This window comes from Aquila chrysaetos, chromosome 20, assembly GCF_900496995.4.
Source record: "Aquila chrysaetos chrysaetos chromosome 20, bAquChr1.4, whole genome shotgun sequence".
NCBI lineage: Eukaryota > Metazoa > Chordata > Aves > Accipitriformes > Accipitridae > Aquila > Aquila chrysaetos.
This window is the reverse complement of record NC_044023.1, coordinates 20,385,647-20,407,912: the sequence shown is the minus strand read 5'-3', so window position 1 is coordinate 20,407,912 and position 22,266 is coordinate 20,385,647. Positions and strand designations below refer to the sequence as shown.

At 41.0% G+C, this 22,266-nt stretch overlaps 1 protein-coding gene across 1 annotated transcript; it reads right to left on the bottom strand.

The window, feature by feature from the left end:
• Nucleotides 1-513: 513 nt before the first annotated feature.
• On the bottom strand, nucleotides 514-22,021 carry GXYLT2 (glucoside xylosyltransferase 2). Its single transcript, XM_029995884.2, has 7 exons — nucleotides 21,721-22,021; nucleotides 13,795-13,984; nucleotides 13,459-13,590; nucleotides 6,687-6,938; nucleotides 5,533-5,656; nucleotides 1,538-1,710; nucleotides 514-791 (listed from the first exon to the last, which is right to left on the bottom strand). The coding sequence occupies exons 1-7, from the start codon at nucleotides 21,933-21,935 to the stop codon at nucleotides 609-611; spliced, it is 1,269 nt and encodes a 422-aa protein (XP_029851744.1). The 5' UTR covers nucleotides 21,936-22,021; the 3' UTR covers nucleotides 514-608.
• Nucleotides 22,022-22,266: the final 245 nt, after the last annotated feature.

Sequence of the window (22,266 nt, the reverse complement as noted above, 5' to 3'; positions counted from 1 at the left end):
TATTTCCCTAATCTTTTTAAGTAAGAGAAATCTTAGGTCTTACATCTTACATGTGAAGAATAGTAGGTAATATACCTTCAGACAGAAGTGCAATTTTAAGCAAATACTTTCCCTTTACTGTAGTAAAATTTAACTCATCATATCACAAGAGTGATCTTTTTCTGTAATTCAGCATTCTCATGACAGTCAAGAATATTTGCCCTATCATTTCAAGAATTATATTCCCTATGTTACATAGCTCTAACTGTAATTTCTTTATCAAGCCTAAGATCAGTACAAGCTTTTGCACAACTTCAAAAAAAGTTACAGTGAATACAGCTGTACTTAAACAAATAACCAAACTAAACTCGTCAAACAAAAGTGAGAATCATCACCCCTCCCTGCTGCAACCAAGAGTAAATGTAGGAAGAGAACAAAAGGCCTAAGAAAGGACAGTTTAGGTAGACTTCTAGGATTTCCTCTTTTTGTAATTTCAGGGGTTATTAGGAAATTGGATAAGGAAAATATTTTAGTTCTGAGTTTCAATAAAGGAGTTCATACTCTTCATTTATATGCTTCATGAGAAGGTATGCAAGAATTAAAAACTCTGCGTAAAAATATAGCTACATTTAGTATCTGTGGTTGGCACCCAAGTAGACAATGACACGATTTTCATACACCTTCTTCATAGTTTTCTCAATTTGCTTCAAAAATACTTGTGGAATTCTCCCACATAAAGTGTGCACTGTATCCAGAAACTTAGACTGCAGAGGGTAGTACAAAGACTGGAAGAGATTGTCTTCAAATGGAAACTAAAGAAAAGAAAAAAAGAATTATTAGTTTTCACTAGTTACAAAATGGCATTGTAGAATTTTCTGCAAGATAAAACCTAATATAGGTAGGCAATGACTTGTCCCTCGCCTTCCCAGAGTGCCATCAAAGCCTATCAACTTCCAACACTGGTCCGCTTGAGAGTGCTTGCTTTCAGAAAAGCTTGACTGGGTATATTACCTGAAATAGCCAACTTGCCAGAAACTGTACTTCGACAATCAGTGTTTAGAGGAGGTTTACTAACATAGGGATACTGTAACAAAACAGATATTTTAGAGAGTGGAGCTGTACACATGCGACATTCAAAGTGGAAATATGGACCTGTGTCCATATGAAAGCTTCTGCCTTCCATGTGCCCAGAGGCCCTAGGTGCTCAGGGAGGACAGGCTTTCATTGGGTATTTATGGACCAGAGCTGCAGTACCAGCTGGAAGAACTCCATTCAGACACTTTTTTTCTACCTCCAGCATTACCGAAAAGCAATTAATCAGCTTTTTTGATTAGAAGTTTACTATAATATGGAGGAGGATCGTTTAAACCACCTCAAATACACGCATGCAGTAAAACAGGAGAGGCCAAAGCAACCTTGTAATTTTGTGTCTGATGGGTATACATACAGCACAACTATGCTCAGCCTGATCTGCTGGAATAGCAATCTGAGTGACCCGGTTAAAGCAGTAACCTACATTGAAATAAAAGGTCTGCCTCTGTTGAGATAGAAGACTTACATCACGTATTACTTCATAGAGTGCCTTGAATGTAGGCTGTTTGTCGTCATGGTAGACACCTCTATTTCCATGCAGAATAGAGACACCTTCTTCTTCTGCACCTTTACAGTTGCTTCCGTACATACAGTGATCAGGCCGGTAGTTCCACTGACATGGAAACACATAAAGACACTCTGCCAGTTGTCAGTCAGGGGAGACAGGAGGAAAAAAAAAAAAAAAAAAAAAAGAAAAGAAAAAAGACACATCAAACGAGTTACAACAAATTACACCATGTTTCTGTGAAAACACTGGGACTGATGATCAGAAAAATTTCAGTTACTTCCTTTGCAAATATCCCAAGCAGCAGCTAGACACAGACACTTCCTTTCCTCAGAGGACGACTATACAAATCTCAGCACCGTTAGACCCAAACTAACAGAAAGAGAGAGTAATACAGAGACTGGGTGCAAACATAAACCAAGGGAGCATTTTACAAAGCTAGAAGTGACAGAATCAAACGCAGAGGGTTTGCACCAGGTGGCACTATCCAGGGTCCTCTGCCCTGGTAAGAAGTTTCTGGAGTTACAGAAATGATTAGGAAAGCAGTGAGTGTTACGCAAAATCCTGACTCCTTCTGGAGACAGCATGGGAAAGCTTGTGTAGTATATCCAATGTTTGCTGCTGAAGCTTTCACTGAGACTATGACAATTTGTTATACTGAGATACAGCAGAACGTAAGAGGTAGTGTATTTTACCCACAGTCCTTCTAATAGTTGTCATCCATTAATTTCACAGGTCTAGGTTATTTAAAGATGAGCCTAATTTCTCAAAAGGGCTTATAACCTTTCTCCAACTGATTTTTCCCCCCTTTTTTTTTCCTTTCCAAACTTTCTCCATGCACCCACAGTACTTGCAATATGCTTGTAACAAATCATGCCAGTCCCTGTGACCTTTTTGCTTCAGAAATGGAGTACAATGAATCATTGCATGATGCTGGCAGGTCATGTCAGAAGCACTGAAGACTGAATTCTTCACTTGGCCTTTCCTAGCTTCCCAGGAAGTCTGCAGCTGGTCCTGTGTGTTTTTTGAAGAAGTAGGAGAAAAAGTTCCTGAAACATTTCTTCCCTTAAGGCCTCTCTAGCAGGAGACTTCTCCAGAAAGGGTGGATTGTAAGTGGTTTCCATCCAGCCTGACCTATCACTCATTCAGAATTGCTCCCCAGTGTTGCTGAAAGGGCAGGAAGAGCAGTAACGCCTGATCCAAACCCTGTTACAGTTAACAGAGATCCTTTCGGTAACCCTGAGCAGATGTTTGCAAGTACAGCTCATCAGCAGGTCCCTATGGGGAGAGGATGTCATCAGGTGCTTCTTAGCTTTTGTACATGCCACTTGAGTATTCTTGATCTTCTCCTCACTGTGATGCTTTTGTGCGTATTTTGCGGTCACAGCTGGACTCAAACTCTAGCTGCTCTGTGAGCCTTCAGATCCATTAATCAACAGAACAGCCTTCGGGGATGGGAAAAAGGGTGCATCTCTTCAGGCCCCAGGTAACGCAGTTCTGTGTATTTTTAAGCCAACGCACTGCATCTATAAAAAGCCACCTGCAGCAGTCTCAACTGATTCCTTCCCAGGCCAGTCGCAACAATCCAGCAGTTTAAAACCTTGGGAAACTCTAGTTTTCTGTTTTAATTGTATCCAGTTCTTTTGTTTTCTTTTCTTGTGCAGTATGATGTTACATAATTCATAAAAAATTATTTACCAGTTACAAGGAAAAGATGAACTACGGTGCAGAAAAGAGTCTCAACATGTGGATTTGATAGAGAATACTCTCATCACAAAATTAAAATATTTTTGCAATCTTTGTTTTCTTCCTCCATACTTAAGTTAGCAGCTTGAGTTTGACTTCACAACTAACCTGGCTTCATCATCTTCTTCCTCCAGTAGACCCTATTCCTGTAACATTAATTTCTTTTTGGAAATTAATTTATGATTTCATAATGAAGATTTCTTCCACTGTATTTGTTCCCTAGGATTGAGGGTAATGCATGGTGTACCAGGGACACTGATGTTTAACATCTGTCTGCAGTAAACAGATGTTAGTTTACTGCTTTGCTTTTGCTCTCTCCTTTTATTTGCCTGGATTTGGGTATATCCAATTACCTACCCTACGACTCCTTAGAGAAAAAGAAAAGGGAACAGAATAAATAAAGATAAATCCAAACTTATTCTGTTCTTAAGATCGCTTGAGGGAATACAAGGTCACATAGGAAACAAGGAAAAACAAATAAAAATGGATACTCAGCATCCATTCAGAAGCATGAAATAAGGTTCTTGGCTTCTTTGGGAAGCATGTGCCATGCTCCAATTTTGAAATCCTTGCATTTCTCAGATGTTACTGGTTTTGGAAGTGTCTGAAGTAATTTCTGTGTGATCAGTGCAAAATACTTACAAGGGCCTGAATTTTCAGAAACTGTCTCAGCACTTGTGGAAAAAGTCACACCCTTTTAAAATAAAGATGCCTAAACTTCCCAGTTCCTTGGAAATACACACTCATGAGAATACGACTCCAATTCAAGAGGAAGCAAAAGACAAACCAAAAACGTTACACGTTGTTTATGGAGGCGTTGTGCAAGAGGGACAGGCAGGAATCAGATATGACATTTTGATGGGCTGACAAGTACATACATATTGGTCACGCTCGTCCACACAGGTGGGTTATGCCATCTGTTCTCTGAGAACAAGGTTTTGAGAGACTTGAAGTCCTCCGTAGCTCTTCATAGTGCCAGAGCAAGCAGAATACAGAAGAGTAGAAAATGCACAAATCTAAGCAGCAGAATACAGATGACACCATCCTGGTGCCTGCTAAGGCTGGATCATTCAGCCCAGAGGCTGGAAGCATCTTTCTCAAAAAGTAACTTTTGGTGAAAGAGCGAAAGTAGGGAAGTGTCACAGTTTAACCCCCGCCAGCAACTAAGCACCACGCAGCTGCTCACCCACTTCCCCCCACCCAGTGGGATGGGGGAGAGAATCAGAAGGAAAAAGGTAAAACTTGTGGGTTGAGATAAGAACAGTTTAATAGAACAGAAAGGAAGAAATTAATAATGATAAAATGACAATACTAATAAAAGGAATGGAACATACAAAACAAGTGATGCACAATGCAATTGCCCAGTCAGCTCCCGAGCAGCGATCCCCCCCCAGGCCAACTCTCCCCCCAGTTTATATACTGGGCATGATGTCACATGGTATGGAATACCCCTTTGGCCAGTTGGGGTCAGCTGTCCTGGCTGTGTCCCCTCCCAAGTTCTTGTGCCCCTCCAGCCTTCTTGCTGGGTGGACATGAGAAGCTGAAAACCCCTTGACTTAGTCTAAACACTGCTTAGCAAGAACTGAAAACATCCGTGTGTTATCAACATTCTTCTCATACTGAACCCAAAACATAACACTGTACCAGCTACTAGGAAGAAAATTAACTCTATCCCAGCTGAAACCAGGACAGGAGGGCAACGGTTTTAGACAAGATGGCTGTCCACAGCCACGATGGCTGTGTCCATTTTTTGTTTTTTATTACTCATTTGCATAAGTATCAGAATTCAGCTGAATTTCAGAAAAATAGAGCACAGCTTTGCAGAAAGTTAGGCAAGTTCACATTCAGATAAACATCTGAAACAAAAACATTTTTTTCAGCTAGGCCCTGGTCCATTTGACACTCTTAAGCACACATACAACTTGAACTTCATTCCTGCATTTGATCATTAATGTTATACTTCCTTATTTTCTCAGAATCTCCAGAAAACAGATTTACATATTCAATGGAACCAAGTCCGAGCCCCACTACCTGCACCACTTTCAGAAGTATTTTCCTAGGTTGTAAATCCTAGATGCACTTACACATTAACTTCACGCAGAGTACATTATGCATAATTATAAATAACAAATAGAACTTTAAAAAAAGTTTTTCAAGTTCAAGAAATCTTCTTAACACAGATAATCATGACTCCAAGAATCAATACTTACCTGGGTTAAAGTAAAAAATTATATTTAGCAAATCCTGGTCTCCCCATGTAATGTAATTTTTGTACTTTTGGTATAATGGATATAACATTTCCTCCCAAGTCAAACCACTTGGTATCATGCTGTTCTGCAGGGCAGAAAAACAGAAGCAATGGGTTAATACCATGAACAGTTATGTGATATATGACTCAGAGTGTGGCACCCACATATTTGTAAGTCTGCTAAGCCATGTCAGATACCTAGATGAAAAATGAAGAACTGCCAGGAAACATTAGACCTGGACAGGGTTGGAACAGCAGAGCTGACTGTGCTCTTGTTTATCTAAACAGGAAAGCAAGGTCTCCTGGGTCTAGCTCTGATGTCAGCTCCTGCTATTCACAATCTTCCTATTCTGAGCAACAGGAGGGAGAAAAAGTGGAAAAACGCAAAAATGCGGGGACAAGGTGAAAACTGAGGTATAAAAGAGAAGAAAACTGCAGGCTAAAAATTATCTTCCCTTCTGTGGGAACTAGGATATTAAGATCAAGGCCTTTTTTTTACTCAAGCTGTTCCTGTAACGATATAGGAAACCCCTGACTTCCACTGAGAAACAAGACCACTTAGGGCAAATCAAGTTTTTAAAAAGATTAGAGAATACTTGCTCAACAAAACAAACAGACATTTTACAAGTCAGGTCTTTCAGAAAAAAAGGGAGATGTCAGAAAAAATGTTCCCTTCTCATTTATATCAATTCACGGAATCACTTGATCTGCAGCAGGATACAAAATTTTATTTACAGCAGATGCAAAAAATTACCAATTTCTCTGGATATTTACATGAAGCTTCCCAATTTTAAAAATAATACAGTGACTGCTCTGAAGTTCCTTGAGTTTATTCTTTCACGTACCCTTCAAGGGAAAAATGACACGTTGAAGCAGCCATTTTTACTACTTTTAACAGACTGCTTCATCTGCAAGTTCTCAGTGCTCCAGCCTCTTGGGGAAGTTTCACTTGTTTTAATAATAATTTTCACTGTAACTGCTATTAGTATCCAAAGATGTATTCTATATTTTTTTGATTCTTTATATTACAAACTTTATATAATTTTATATTAAGTTTTACAAGATGTGAAAAATACATAAATCATTAGTTTCTGCAACAGCTGTATTTCTTCTCACCTTGAACTGAGTGTTGCGTATCCGTGTTAAATTCATTAGCATCACTCCAGAATTGACTCCAGTTGTCCCATAATAAGGGTGACGCGCAAATCGACTATACCAGCCAATCTTTGGTATTTCGTGTTCTGGGGCCATAGCAGCTAGCTGTGTTGAGTTGAACTCTTTCAGAATGTGCCAGATGTCATCAATGGGCCTCAGGAAGAGAACATCGGTGTCCACATAAAGGAGGGAATCCACATCCTTTAAAATGACCTTTTAGGTTCGCATAGGGAGGAGAGGAAAATGAAAAAGAAACCAAACAGACAACAAAAAGGAAGATTATTGGCAAAAGGTACTTTCATTTCAAACTGATAATTTGAAAGAGGTTATTGATTTATCAGCTAAATGTAATTACACACAGGAACAACAGTTATCAGGTTATTGGCTTGCTGGTTTTGTTGTTTTGTTGTTTGTTTGTTTGTTTGTTTGTTTTTAAACTGCACAGCAAAACAGGTACCAGACCACAGAAGTTGGATTCTAACCTTCATATGAAACACTAATCCACTATGCTCTCAAAAAAAACCCTGGAAGGCCTATTTAGTATCAGTTCAAAAATAAAATGCAAAGAATATAGATTAATATAGCTTTGTTAGTTCTTTTAAAGATCTGCAAGTGGTATTGTTGTACAAAAAACAATTAACCATTTGTAGAAAACGTAATTATTGCACACTGTATAGCAAGGACTGTGAAAGGATTACTACTGAAAATTATATATTATAAGTAACTTATGAATCTGCTGCTCTGTGTGTCTATGAAAGCTTTCACAATCAGTCACAAAAGCTAATTTGGATCCTGCTCCTGCAGTTAGATTGGCTAGCACATAGCTTGATGAAACATATAACTTCCTCTGCAGACAGATGACTTTCTAATGACTGTTTTTCCTATTACAACCTTGTGCTCCTAGGAGACTTACAGTCAGTATTAATATATACCAATGTTTCACATTAATTATGAAAACCGTATCGATCACAAAAATGTATATGCACCCTCCTGAAGAACAAAATTTGCTTGGTAAATAGAAATGTCACATTAAAACTTACCAGGTCAGATTCTGATATCTGTTATCAGACTCTGTATCAGGAATAACCACAGTAAAGTTAGTCAAGTCAGAAGGGTGTAAACCGTAAATTAGATCCAGGATATTTAATGTATTCTTGTTGACAATGTTCCCCCTTGTGGCTATCCAAATCCTTACACACTCATTCATTAATTTTAGCAGGGCAAATTATACAGTGTTTCAACAGTCCAAGAAAAACTCCCTTGACGTTTGCACCAGCTATTTGTAAGGTTGTTTGTTAGGTAATAAATATCATTAGCTAAAGTTGACCATCACTTCCAACTGTATTTTTGTTGCTGCTCTTCATTATTTGCTAAAATTGTCCAAAAATTCCTGAAGGACTGAAATGTTCTTATGTTGGTCTCAGCCAAAAGCACTTCTTCTCTCTCTTTCTTTGGAAAGCAAATCCAAAAGGCTATTGATTCTCACCATGTTGTGGAACAGAACAATCACTCTCTCACCCAATTGCAACAATACTAATGACAAACTCTCCTATTTATGCAGGTAACTTAATAAATTCTACTAAAGAAATTGAATTTTACATAAATTGAAAAGTATTGTGACTGAAGATTACCTGTGAAAGACAGTGAACAACATTAAGATTTTGAACAAGGGGGGGGTGGGGCAGAAATTACCTTTAAGCATGCTCAACAGGCATCCACTAAGATGCCAAATCCCTGAGTAAGGACTTAAATGAGATGTTTCACCTGACTGAACACTTGGGATTCAGACTGACACTTAGCCAAGTTTAACAAATCCCTGACCTGTATTTCTGACGTGATAACTACATGTTCTTCCTACATAGAAGGACAAGCAGGAGAAGGCAAGCGTCTCTACATTTTAAACAAAAGATACACTTATAAGAAACTCCATGTAAGCACGTCCAACACAATCCAGATCACTCTGCTGGATGGAAGGTTATAGCAATACACTGTTCTTCCACAAAAAACACAAAACAGCATGTGAAGGTATCAATAAATGAGTGACACAAATAGTTCAATAACACAGTAAGAGCTCAGAGGCAAATATTGGCAGACGTCAAGTATCCTGGAGTCCAATACTAAAAAAAAACCAAACCACCAAGTAAAAGAAGACAGCTACTTTTAAAGTAAATCAATAGAAGACAGACAGTTGGAAAGAAGAAAGGGTTTTTCAGCTTAAGGATATCCTGGATATTGTATATTATTCTGTAGCACCTAGAAGCCCTAATTCATAGGGACCTACTATATGAAGTCATATAAAATCAAATCATATTAAAAAAAAAAATCACCTCAAAATTTAGTCTGAGACAGGAGATAACACATGAATACAAAGAGAGCAGAAGCTATTAGACTTTGCCTGAGGGATCCACAGCACACTATACCACGTAAGATTTTTTCTAAGGGTACGCCGGTAGACAGACAAGTTAAGGCATTTTCCAGCAGAGGGTTACGGGGGAAGTTTAATGGGTGCATATAGACACTCCTCCCAAGCATAAGTGACAGCCTGGGCACTGCTTCTTCCAGCAAAAACCTGTTCTTTCAGCAGCTATAAACATACACATAAATTTAAGTCTGTGGAAGTCAATGGACTGTAATAATTTTCCTATATATAAATGGATTCAAGCAGGTATTTCAGTTCTTTGTGAAGTGGGTGCCTACCAGCATTTGACCCCATGCTTTCTGCCTTTTATTCCCCCATTCAGGATTCACATGCTCTCCTTTCTGGTTTGTCAAAGATTCTTCCCTCTCTTGTGTCCAAGGTGTTGCCCTGCAGTGACACCCAACAGGCTAAAGGAAAAACTGTGCTACTTCCTTTAAGCCCTTCACACATTTCTCTTTCATGTGTGAAGTGTTAAGACTTATTTAAAACCTACCCATGTCAGTTTGAATTGATCACATCCCCTTCTGGCTGTGCATTTAACTTTGCCTTGGGTAGGGGAATTCAATTTCAGAAATTGCGGCTGTAAGAGTTTCTTGCATAGCTCCCAGGATTTCAATGGAGTTTCACTGGGGATAACTCTGGCATTCCCAAAGTCCCATAGCTTTCAGGTAGCTCTGTTCCCAAACTAAATAGAATTAAAAAAAAAAAAAATTTTAGGCTTTACACAGCCCTTAAAAGGATATTTAGCTTTTACTTATTCAAAAGCATACAAGAGGAGATTATGTATTTTTGCCTGTGCTGATTTTCAACGTCAAAAGCAGTTGAGTACCACGAACCAAGCCTGTGGTACAAGAGACCTTGCTCCAGCTTGCTCTGCCTGAACCAGATGCTGCACAGCTCGGGCTGGCAGCACGCTAAGCCTGCCAGGAGGGCTAACCAGAGGGACACGACTGCAGGTTAAAAATGACGTGCATCTGACCTGGAGCATAAGCAACGCAAGACTGTGTCTGGTAGTCTGAGTTCATGCTTGCTAGCAGAAACCGTGTAGACATACCTGACAGGCTGTGATTTTTGAAACGAATGGTCAGGAATATGGCTTGATTGTGCTTGTCTTCCTCCTCACTCTACAGGCGCTTACAGCTTAAAAGAAGTGTGATTTTTTTTTTTTTTGCAGCTCTATAGAGTATTCTTAGTAAATCTGTCAGAAAGTTCTGCACAGAACTGGCTATATTTAGCCTGACACTTCACTTAAATACTCAATTATCCGTAATTTGATTTCACAACTTCTGTCTCTGTAGATTCTCCCTGTGTTAGCAAGGTTGGCAAGTAATAACACACTACTGTGTAAACACATATTGGTCTATTGTGAAGCTGTGTTACCTAATGATTTGCAACAGCTAGCATGGCCGTTTATCAGAGCTTCATCCAAAATTAGGGACAAATCACAAATTTTGATGCTAATGTAGCAGTACCATGAAGTTGAGTTACTAAATTTAATTGTCCTGGCATCTATTCCCAGTGCTGTCACCAATCCACTAGGTTGGATACTTCAGCGTACTCAAGAGGACAGCTATAATACAGGGATATTGCTAATCTACCTTAAAAGCTCTTAAGTAGATTAAATGTTTCGAGAAGGTCTCTAAATGTTAGTTACTATTAGAACTAAAATCATCCAAAAATCCCTTAAGCATTAGCTGATTGTTTTGGTAGCTCCAAAACAGCAATACAAAGACAGCTGCAAGCCAGCTCTGCGGCGTGCAACATTCGTGAGACGAGAAGACAGTTTTTCACCTGGTGTCTTAACATCCGTGTCAGTATTACAAAACAGTTTCAAGTGATTGCCAAGAGCATTACCCTCCTTGTTTATTCTTAAAGTTTCATTTTGTGCTCGTGTTAAGATCCACATCTTCCTTACTCCGTCTTTGCAAATCCCATTGATTGTTTTATTGTAGTAGACTGCAGCAAGAGATCGAGACTTGTGAGATTACATGGAGGCTCAATCTACCCTCCCTGCCTATAAGTGGCAAACGTGATCAGATGTCACAGAATGCCTCTACAAAATGCAGGATGCTGTATGATCTTCCTTAATGTTTTAGCAACCCAAGTAGATTCAACAAGTTGGGAATGCATACGCCAACCTGTTACCCAGGACAAAACAGTTCATTACTACAAGCTGCAGGATCACATCCCTGAGCTCTAGTTTTATCAGTGAGTAAAACCATTGAAAGATTCTTAAGTGATTTTCCCTTAACACACTCCTCATACCCTCCTGTCCACTTTCACATGCCTGCTGGTGCTGCAGAAGAGAGATTTCTTTGGCAGGAGAGGCACTTGTGAATCAAAGACTGACATTCCACTCAGGCTTAGCATTATCAGGAGCAAGACAATTTGCACAACTGAAAGCTAAACAGCTGATAAACTCAACTACTGCTCTCCTGGGGTCCTCCCTAAATCCCGACACATTTTATGCTATTGCAGGGGAAAATGCTTAGTACAGGGAAGGATAACAAAACAAACAAACAAACAAACAAAAAAAAGATACTGATATCCTGCTGGTATTTATTTAAAATAAAAGTCAAAATAGTTCTCTAAACAGTAACACTAGAAACCCTCCGCTCCCGCTGTGTGCAGACCAGATTTCCACAGCATTGTCTTGTTCAAATGGGATATCAGAACATGGTTATCAAGCACCGAAAAAAATAATGGTGGCTGAAATTACCCAGGAACAGCCCAAGGTTCTGTCATCCTGCGAACTTGAGTGCCAAAGTCCAACTGGACACTCGCCACCTCAGCTATTACTGCAACTTGTTTTCTTTACGATATCCACACCAACTTAGTGTCAGCTGCAACTACTCTTGGACAACCCCTCCTATTCAAAGCCATAAACCTCAGCCTGACCACACACAACATTTTGCAACTACCCCAAGAGAAACAAACATTTACAGTTCAAGCTGCCTCCTAGTTTTGCCAAGACAACATGCAACAGTTTAATATTCCTTACAAGAAATTACTGGAGAACTTCGGCAACACGTGAGTGACAAAACGAAACCAAAAAAGCACTGCCCAGCCTAAAGCAATCAGCGTGAATACGAAACCTTTTTCTGTCATCAGAAGGGTGATGACAAATAAAAGTGAAACTGTTTCTGTGATGAGAGTCTACGAAAATGACAAAAAATACCACAGAAATAAGAAGAACAGAGAATTGTGTTTACCCAGTGAAAACAACCCCATTTGAGTACATCCTTACAAACACTGTGTATTGAAAAAGCTAATGCTTAGGGATTATTTTCCAGGTGATATAAATATTTACTCAGGGAAGAGAGTATCCCTGCTGAAGTTGGAGTTACTTTCAGCCCATCTGGCCTTTGTGCATTTGATAGTCTACCCCTAAATGGCAGATAAACAGAACTGCTGACAGCACATATTTTCTCACATATGTATTCACAGTGTACGTATCTGGACGTGCAGCTGTCTCCTGATTGTTTCCATCTGAGAAAGTAAAGATTTCTTTGTCCCCTCCAATTCTCTTAAGACAGCAATGAAGAAATCTGGATCATGCGAATAGCATGCCACTTTATTGGAGTCACCCCAATCAACAGCAAAGAACAACATATTTTTGATAGATGTTCTCAATTCCACAGAAATTGCTTTATGCAGAAGTTCTTTCAATTTCTGATATTTCTGCATGTGCAAAATCGTTATCAACACCTTCCTTCTCTCCAGCAACCTTAAATATTTTCCAAGTCTATGGCACAAAATATTATACAGTAAAGAACACAAATTTGCAGTGAACCTGAAGATCCCAGGATACACAGGGGTCTTGCATGAAATCTGACTTTGAGCACATTGGAATTATTACCTTAAGGGCAAATATGACAGTCTTGGAAAAAGAAATAAAACTCAAGGAAAAGGGATTGCTGAAAGCATCAGTCTAAGGGCTAACATATGGAAAGGGAGATAGTGGGTAAAGAGGATATGATGACTGCACGCTGAAAAGAATGTTATTTATGGAAGGCATGCAGCATCTACCCTGAAAGCATCTGCCCTGAAAGAGCTCTCGCACTGAGTCTTAAGAGTCTGAGAGGCTAATGGAACTAGAGACAAATAAGAAACACACATCCTTTGTTAGCAGGAGAAAAAGCAAGGCTGGATTTCTGTTTTGTTTTTTTTTTTAAGTGGCTAAAGCACAGATTAAAATATCTTTAAGCAGATGTTTCAGCCCGAAAATGGTTTTAACATTACACCAGCAAAGCTTCCTTTCTGTGGAATTAACCTTTTCCTAAAGCGACCTACTCAGAAATCCAGGTGCCTTACCGGAAGAAAAAGGCGCTGGGCAGCACATGGTTTGAATAACTTTTTCCATTCCTGAGCATTTCCTACTGAGAAGGTTATTGGGTAAATGTTGTATTCAAACTTCTTTGTGTATGAGGAGGGCCATTCCTTTAACTGAAAGACATCAGGGGAGGAATTAGACACTACAGGTTATATAGCTTTTCTTTAAAAAAATATGCATGCATAAGGAATTTATAAACCACGTACAGTAAACAAAGTGTTTAGTTGCTACTTGTTGATCTCAATGTAATTTTTCTCAGAGATTTGTGACTTATAACTAACTCATGTACATATTTACCAAACGACAAAGAAACTCACCTTCTTCTCAAATTCAGGCTTAAGGGAATCCTCAGCAAAAATGTGAAAACAGAGCCTCCTGTTGCTAAAGAGAACTGCTGATTTCAGCATGATTAGCGTCTCTTCCAGCCGGTCCCCACATGCCACAACTGCCAGATGCATGCATTGCAAAGATGAAGGCTCTTTTGAATGTTTCTGTTCTCCAGGCTTCCTGAAAATTCACAAATAGGAATATCAAAAATACTGAGGTAAACATGGAGAGAATCCCACATTAACAGATATCAGGGTTTTTTTCTTCCCCTTCATTTTGTAAGGGATCGGGAGTTTTTTTCCAATTAGATACCCACAGAAGATGCAAGCGACATGCCAATTTTTGTCAATGGTACAAATCAAGAGTATTAAAACTACAACATAAAGAAACACGCTATTTTCAGAAATTTTCTGGTTATTCCTACATTTCTGGATTTGCATAAGTCACTGCACTATATACACAGATGAAACAAATTCAATAGCACCTCAAACCAGACAACAACTTGCTCTGGGCAAATGATAGCTTTTTTTTCCCCCCAGCTTAGAGGTTATGAAGCCAGAACGGAGTTACTACTACCTAGCCAACTTTCTAACACAATGCGGATCACAGAACTACATCCAGTAACTTCATTACCAGGCCCATAATGGCTAGACTGGAAGAAGACATCCATGCTTTAAAAAAAAAAAAAAAAAAAAAAAAAAAAATCCACTTCATCCATATGTAAATTATTCTAACAGTTAATTAATTTTGCTATTAAAAATGCATGCCTTAATCCTGGCCTGAAGGTACTGGCAGAGTTTCAAAGGACTGCTCTCCATTTCACCCGATGGAATCCCTGAGATTTTGCTAAAATAGAGATTTTTAAAAACAAACATATTCACATGTCCCAGATGAATCAGACTATATTCCACAAGCAGTCGAGGGCCAAACTATCCTTTTTCACTTAGCACCCATCTGTGTGGGCTTTAAATAAATTTCAGCTAGACTATAGGGGGAATCTGCATGTAAAAGGCACATTGAAGCTACTTGCTAGCCAGAAAAATCAGGGTTCTTTTGGGGAGTTGAAGACATTTTGAAAATATGGCCTTTTGATTTTGTGTGTCCCGTCCCCCCATCAGTATGGAGGTAAACTCACATCCTCCAGGAATGCCTCTACTGTATTGTATTCACATTCCAACACGGATCGCATTTATACTCTCTTACATGGATGAATGCTGACAAAGCAACTAAATCACAAGCATCATAATCATTATAGGAGAGTTCAAAAGGCTAATCATAGATCACTACCAGTTCTTGACATATCACTAAACAGAGGACATAAATCCCTGCCTCTTCTCAGCACACACATTACATACATACGATTAATCAGTAAAGTTAATACTAGAAACAAAAGTTCTAAATAAAGAGAAAAATGACAGTTAATAAAGCTGTCGTTATCTTTTTCCAGACATTAAAATGCTGCTCTGTGTTACAGCAGCATTCTATACTAGAGTAACCCACCTCAGTGTTAAGGAATACCAGCCAATGGTACTTCACTGACTATACAAAGCAACATGTTTCAATGAGGGTTTAAAGTCTTAGGCTTTAGTCTTAATTAAAACCCAATTTCATCAGTGTATAAATAATGGAATACTACATCTACATGAAGTGGTATTTACTTTCCAACCTATTAGTGTAAAAACCACTGAATTATTGAAGTGAATAATTAGCTGCTCACACAGATCCCCTTTTCCCCCCTTCTCCCTATCTGTTTAATGTTTCCTCTTAATTGAGTCTCTAAATCAAGCCATATGCAGGATGAGAACTGCTTTGATATAGCTTGTGGCAATGGAATTCACTGGGAGAGGGACTAAACTCTAAGCTTTTATTGCAACATTTCAAAACCTGACACCAAAGCACTAAGCTTTTCTTTGCGGATTTTAGCCACAGTGAACTCTCCATTATGCAGCTATTTTGTAGTGAAAAATCCAGTATATGTAGACAAGCACTTCCAACAGACAGACTCAGCAGAAGCAACCCTCGATGAAAGCAGAATGCCCTGTAAGCCCATGGGAGCTACGGATGAACAAGAGACATCCTGCCTGCCAACACAGGCACGCTCCCAGCCCCAGAGAGCGGAGGAGAAAGCTGCGCCGTGGAGACAGGAATTATGAGTCGCAAAGGCCTGGGCTGAAGGGGTTCAGGAGCCTGCAATGGCCTAAGTAGGAATAAAAATCCCTGAGAAAAGGAGCACGAGGTAGTATCTGAACTACCCCAGTAGCAGTCCGGGACACTGAGTTAGTGTGGAAAAGCAGCAATGAGGTACAGAAGAATGTTGGGACACAATATTTTGCATCTTATTTTATAAGTACGTAAGGAAACCAAGAGGACTGTGAAAATAAAGGTGAGCTGGAAAGGGAGATAAAAGAGTGCCATAGCAGGATGCATTTTACAGCAATTTTAGCTCAGCCTTTACAGAATTACTATTATTATCCAGAAGTCGGAAAAGAGCTAGGTGTAAAGGCAAAGTCAAACTGCCGGGAAGGCAAACGAGCAGATTACAGCACAGAACATCACAACTCCCCTTCCCTCCTCTGTTTCTACATGCATGTACATACAGTGCAGGGAGGAACAGAAGGGATGGGGAGAAATAACATCTGGATGAAAGGATATTCCTTAAAGATCTGCAGGACACGGCCAATGTCTTCAAAACAAAACAGTTCCAGTTTGACCAACAGCATCTAGGATGCTTCTGCCTCACACAGAATAAATCGCTATGCTGGCTTACCTGGATCCCCACTCGAAGATAAGAGGGCCTCCACCATGTGTTGTCAAGAGAGAAACTGGAGTTCAGAACTCAGCTCATACCAGTGGAGAGCTACTTCTTTTCTACCAGGGATAGGTTGGGCTGGGCAATAGGAGCCTTCTTCAAACAGACTTAGTGCTTAACAAAAGGCTGCCTTTAAGCTGAGGTTTCATATAAGGTATACACTGAATCCTGATTCGATACACTGTATCTCCTCTAATTGCAAATGTTTATTTGTCTTGTAGTTACCAGTGGTTGACACAAACGTACTGGGAAGCTAAGAGTTTTCTGAAACACTACCTGCTCAGATGTTACTAGACAATACAACAAATGGAATGGATGAAAGATGCATACTTTATTTTAAAGGATGGAGTATGTTAATACTGTGGTGAATAGTACAAAGGATAAAATTTGCTACATAGAATAAAAAACAGCTGGCAAGCAAGGAAGAATATACTGCTAGGTTATCAACCTAAGACATTAATAGGCTTTTGACACAGAGAAGCCCTCAGTTAGCGGTTGAAGGGTAAGTGAGCTCTGGTTTTGGCTCTGTTTCAGTAAGTCAGCCCCTGCAAAGCTTTGGGCAAATCATTAATTCTTTATGCTTTAGTTGTCCTACCTGTAAAATGGGAACAGCTGTTACAGTAGTAATAGTTACCTACCTCAAGAGACTTCCAAGCACATTAAAAAGCACATAGATCCACAGAGTACTACAATTATTATTATCAGCCAATTCTTCCTAACATTTATGCACATATTCATTCATTTATAGCCCAACTTACTGGTTATGGATATATGGAGTCTATAATTGGATTCTATGACCTAAATTAAATGTTTAAAAGCATCTAAAACAATACAGTGACCTGGGCCCTAAAGTTTAATGTGTTTGACAAGAACAAATAAAGAAATTATATACACAAGGTCTTTGTTGCCTTGATATCCTTCTTCTAATTTCAGTACATAAATGTAGCTTGTCGATATATTATAAGTCTAACTTATATAACATGTCAAACTCTTTGCCCTGTTCCCTGTTTTACCCATCTGTTCAGAGAAAATTGCTTCCTGCTTTCCCTTACCTGCTGTTCTCCTACTATATTATTGTATGGCTTTAAAATTAAGCACTGTTGCCTAAGATTAAGCACTACAGAAAGCATCACAAAACACTTGCAGAATACATCCCTATGAAACAGCTGAAGACTGACTTGATAAGACACAGCATGACAAAATGTTTATAGCAAAGGCCTTCCAACAATACAGACCAACTTCCACCCAGTTGCCCAATGGTATTTTATTTACTGCATACATTTTTTTCTGACAGGCATGGGTATTGACATAGCAGAAGAAGCCCAAGTGCTCAAGCACAACAGTGTACATTTCTAGGTCTTAAAGTTTAGATTACATGCAATTTTCTTATTAGTCACAGCCAAAGTGTCTCAAACATAATTAACCCCAAACCTGTCTAAATCAATCCAGATCCATTCAAAATAATGCATTCCCATCTCATTACAGAACCTGCTAATCTATTCAAGCCTTCAAATTTATTCTTGAGAGGAAGATAACGCATGCAGATTCTTACAAAATGAAATATAGTTGTTAGTTTTTTGAAACCTTCTTCATATTATGATCTCATTTATTTTTGCAGCATAAACAAGGTTAGCTTTAGGCAATGCATCAACACTGGTGATTCACTAAATAGGCTCCTTTCCTGACAGTCAACACTGAGTCAATGTCCCAACAGTGGCTCCATTATATAAAACACATTCTCTCTCACACACTTTAAAATATAAACTAGAAAGGCTCTAAATGTTTTTTAAATAAAGTTTTCTCACTTTAATGCAGTTGCACATAACTGACCGTAGCTGCTGACAATCAAAAAATTGTTGAAGTTTCAACCTCCTTCTACCGCTCAGAGAGAGGGGAGAAATACACTCAAAACCAGAATGGATGTTTGTATCTTCTTCTTTTATCAAGTGGGTTCTTTGTTAGACAAGTATGAGGTATGTGGGCCTTCAGCATGTTGTTATAGGCTATCAAACTCAAGCCAAACTTGCATGTGTGTGCACACAGGCTGCAAAGAAAGAAAAAAGTATCTTGACAGGTTGCCACGTAAGAGATGTTTTGCTCTGGAAAAGTTACTTCCAGGGAACTAAATGTGCTGGCAAAGGTTCACTTGCCGAGCCTTGCCACACTGGTTTAATAGAAAGTGTGGTCACATCTGCCCTTCAAATGTAAAACAACCCTTTTGCTTTTTGATACTTTGCACACATTGGTTTGGTACATACTTATAATTCTTCATATGAAAAAAATCTTACTGAAGGGATAGGACTTGCTACTTCCAAGAGGAAGGATCAGTAAAACCACCATCAAAAATCAGTTTTCAAAGCTAACTGGAAGCTTCAATGCAATGCTCATCGAGATTTGCCAAAGTTATCTAATGACCCAAGCAGGACACAGGAACGTATTTACGAACATTTGCTAGGTACCAGCCAGCTAATGGTATGCAACTAAGTTAAGCTTTTATCATGTATGCCTACTTAACATTAGAAGAAACCTGCACTTCTTAAAACTTAAAAACTACTGTCTTCTATTAGTAACATGCGAATACAGAAAGTGGTATTACAAAATCCCAGTTAAAATACAATTCACCTTGCCTGCAACATGACCGATTCTTATAAAGCAAACGCACATCCTAGATAACATCTTTTGATTATTTCTGAGTTCAACCCCAAACCTGCACCCTTCTGACGAAACTACACAGATCAACTTGGCAAAACTGAATTAAAACAACTTTTTACATCCACGTAGACAAAACTTCACTAATGTTTTTTGAATCAATCATGCAGCCTACATATAAACACATACACCATGATCAGATCACAAGATCTTACACAGTCATAATCAGATTTTTTTATTATCCTGAAGGCATCAGTTAAACCACATATGATCTCTCGCATCAAATAAATTAAAAAAAAAAATCTTCCTTTGCTCATAAGGGGTAACTAAAATAATAATCATTTATATTATAGAAATGAATAGGCAGTAACAACCCCAATTCAGCATGTTACAGTGGATATACTTTACTGTAAGCACATGCATAAATGAGCAAAGCCTATTAAATTAATGGGAATACTCACTCCTGAAGTTAATAACTAGTTAGTTAAATCATTGTCTGTTTCTTCCAGTCCAAATTCAAGCCCCCTGGAAACAGCTTCACACTGCTTTCAGTGTGTCTTGGATCAGGCTTTTTAAGCCAAGCAGATCCCACCACCTGATGCCTTCACCACCTGAGTGTGGATGCGATTCGTTCCAGAATGGCACCCATTGGCAGGTATTTCTGCGTTTCCAAGAAGGCTGGCATCTCCTCAACTTGGACCATGGTATGTCACCACCCTACTCCCCCCCCCCCCCCAATTCTTTTTTTTATGGATATCCTCACTAAAATACATTTTATTTTAGTAGTAACTAACACAATACGGAATCTTTCAGCAAGGGACAGAACTGGACCCACAGAATTGTGCTTCTCAGTTATACAAACTCCTGCAGGTGCCAATGGTGCAGGACAATGCCCCACCAGCAGGCGGGGCAGGCGGGGAGAAAACAACAACCAAACCCCACAAAAAAAAAAAAAAAAAAAATTTTTTTTAAGAAAAGGCATGGTTTAAATACAGCATGGTTTAAATACAGCACTCCTCTCTTTGTTGTTGTTGTGTTGCAGACCTTGTAAAAAGTACTTGCAAAGTCAATAAATAATAGAAAAGTTAGATAATGTCAAATTTTGGAACATGAAGATGCTCACTGAAAAGCTCATTGAAATGGAACAGTTGTTTACACTCTCTAGCAGTTTCATACTTTATGGGCTCCTTCCTTCAGTGTTGTTCTTGATTTCCATGATAATCACAGAGATATGCCTTAAAGAAAAATGACTTCATGAGGTACAGTTGCTAGTGGAAATAATCCTGCTTTAATACATGCATTTGAATTCTGCCCATGATCCATTCTCAGCCACAGTAAACATCTCTTGCATTCAGTAGGGTAACAATGCTTGTAAGAAACCAACTGCTTTAATAAGTTAAGGAATAAGAGCTCAAAAAACAGGAGTAGTCTTTCATTCAGAACATCCCTGTGAAATCACGAATCAAAGACACAAAGACATACCAAGTTAATTAGATATATGAGGTCACACTGACCATAATATAGTTGGAATGCAAAGGGAAAAACAGTCCTCCACCCAACAAAAGCATGCTGCCCATATCTTTTTCTGAAGTAATTACAGTTTTTTAAAAAATACTCTGCCTGCAAGGTGCTGAAAGAGGGAACACTACACACCACGATTTCAACCTCTAGTTCTTCAAAGTTCTGCTACATGGATTTACATATAAAAAGCATTCAAAACAAAAAAAAACCACTCAAGGGCTTAAAAGCCACCGGTGCCTGCCTCGCAGTTTGGAACCCGGCGGTACCACGCAGAAATAGCCAGCCACCATCCCTCTGCCCTGCAGCATCGATGAAAACTTCGCAGCAGCGCAGCTCCCAAGACTGACAGCAGCTCCTCACGGGCGCCAGCCAGCGAGTACCACATTCCCCACGTCAGCCTTCAAAACAAGGCCAAAACTCATGGAAAAGCAGCTATTTCGGAGGCCGCCCTCGCCCAGGCACGCAGAGGAGGGGCCGCCCCGCTCGGACGCGGGGACCACAGGCGGAGGTAAGACCTCCACGCGTTTTCGTGGCATCTCTGGCAACCACGCTCCGAGCGCAAACACGCAGGAAAAAGTTCACGCTTTCCAACGCCAGAGCGGTTTGCACAACGGTTTCTAATCCCCGGCCGCCGGGCAGAGGCGAGGGGAAAAAGATCTGGGCAAGGGGAAGCGCCCGAAGGACCGGGCGGCAACGGGACACGGGCGAGGGGGTGCGGGGTACCCGCGGGGCGGGAAGGGCCCGGACACGCGTGGGGCTGGGCACGGCTGGCCGCGGGCGGGCTCCAGCGGGCGGGCCGGAGGGGCCCGGCGGGCTCCCCGCCGAGGGCAGGGCCCGTGGGCGGTGGCCCGCGGGGGGCGCCGGCCGGCCGGCCGGTCGGGTCACGCGTGGGCCGGGCGAGCTCCCGCCTCCCGGCTCCGAAGCGCGCCACCGTTACCTGGCGTTGGCGAATTTACCGCCGGCGGGGTTCCTCCGCGGCGGGCTCCGGCTGAGCCGCGGCTGCCGGCGGGCGAGCGGCGCGGCGGGTCGGGCGGGCGCGGAGGGCGCGGGCGGCGGGCGCGGGGGGGCGGCGGCGCTGCCCGCCAGCAGATAGAGCAGCAGTAGGCTGCCGAGGCACAGCAGCGCTGCCGCTACCTTGCAGGAGAGCCGCATGGCCGGGGCGGGGGAAGGGGAAGGAGGTCAGGGCGCCGGGCACGCCGCCCGCCCGCCCCTCAGCCCGCCGCCGCCGCCACCGACATCGCCCGCCGCCCGGCGCGGCGCGGGGACGTGGCCGCCGAGCCCCGGCCCGGCTCCCGGCAGCGGAGGCGGGGCGCGCCCTACCGTACTCTCTGGACTAGCCGCCCCGTCCCCTCGTCGGCCCCCGCAAGGGGCGGGAGGGGAGGGGGGGGAAGACCCAAGGCTGCAGCGGCCACAGGGGCCCGGGAACGCCGGAGCGGGCAGTGCGGCGGGGGGGGGGGGGGCACGGGTCTCTGCAGCGCTCGGC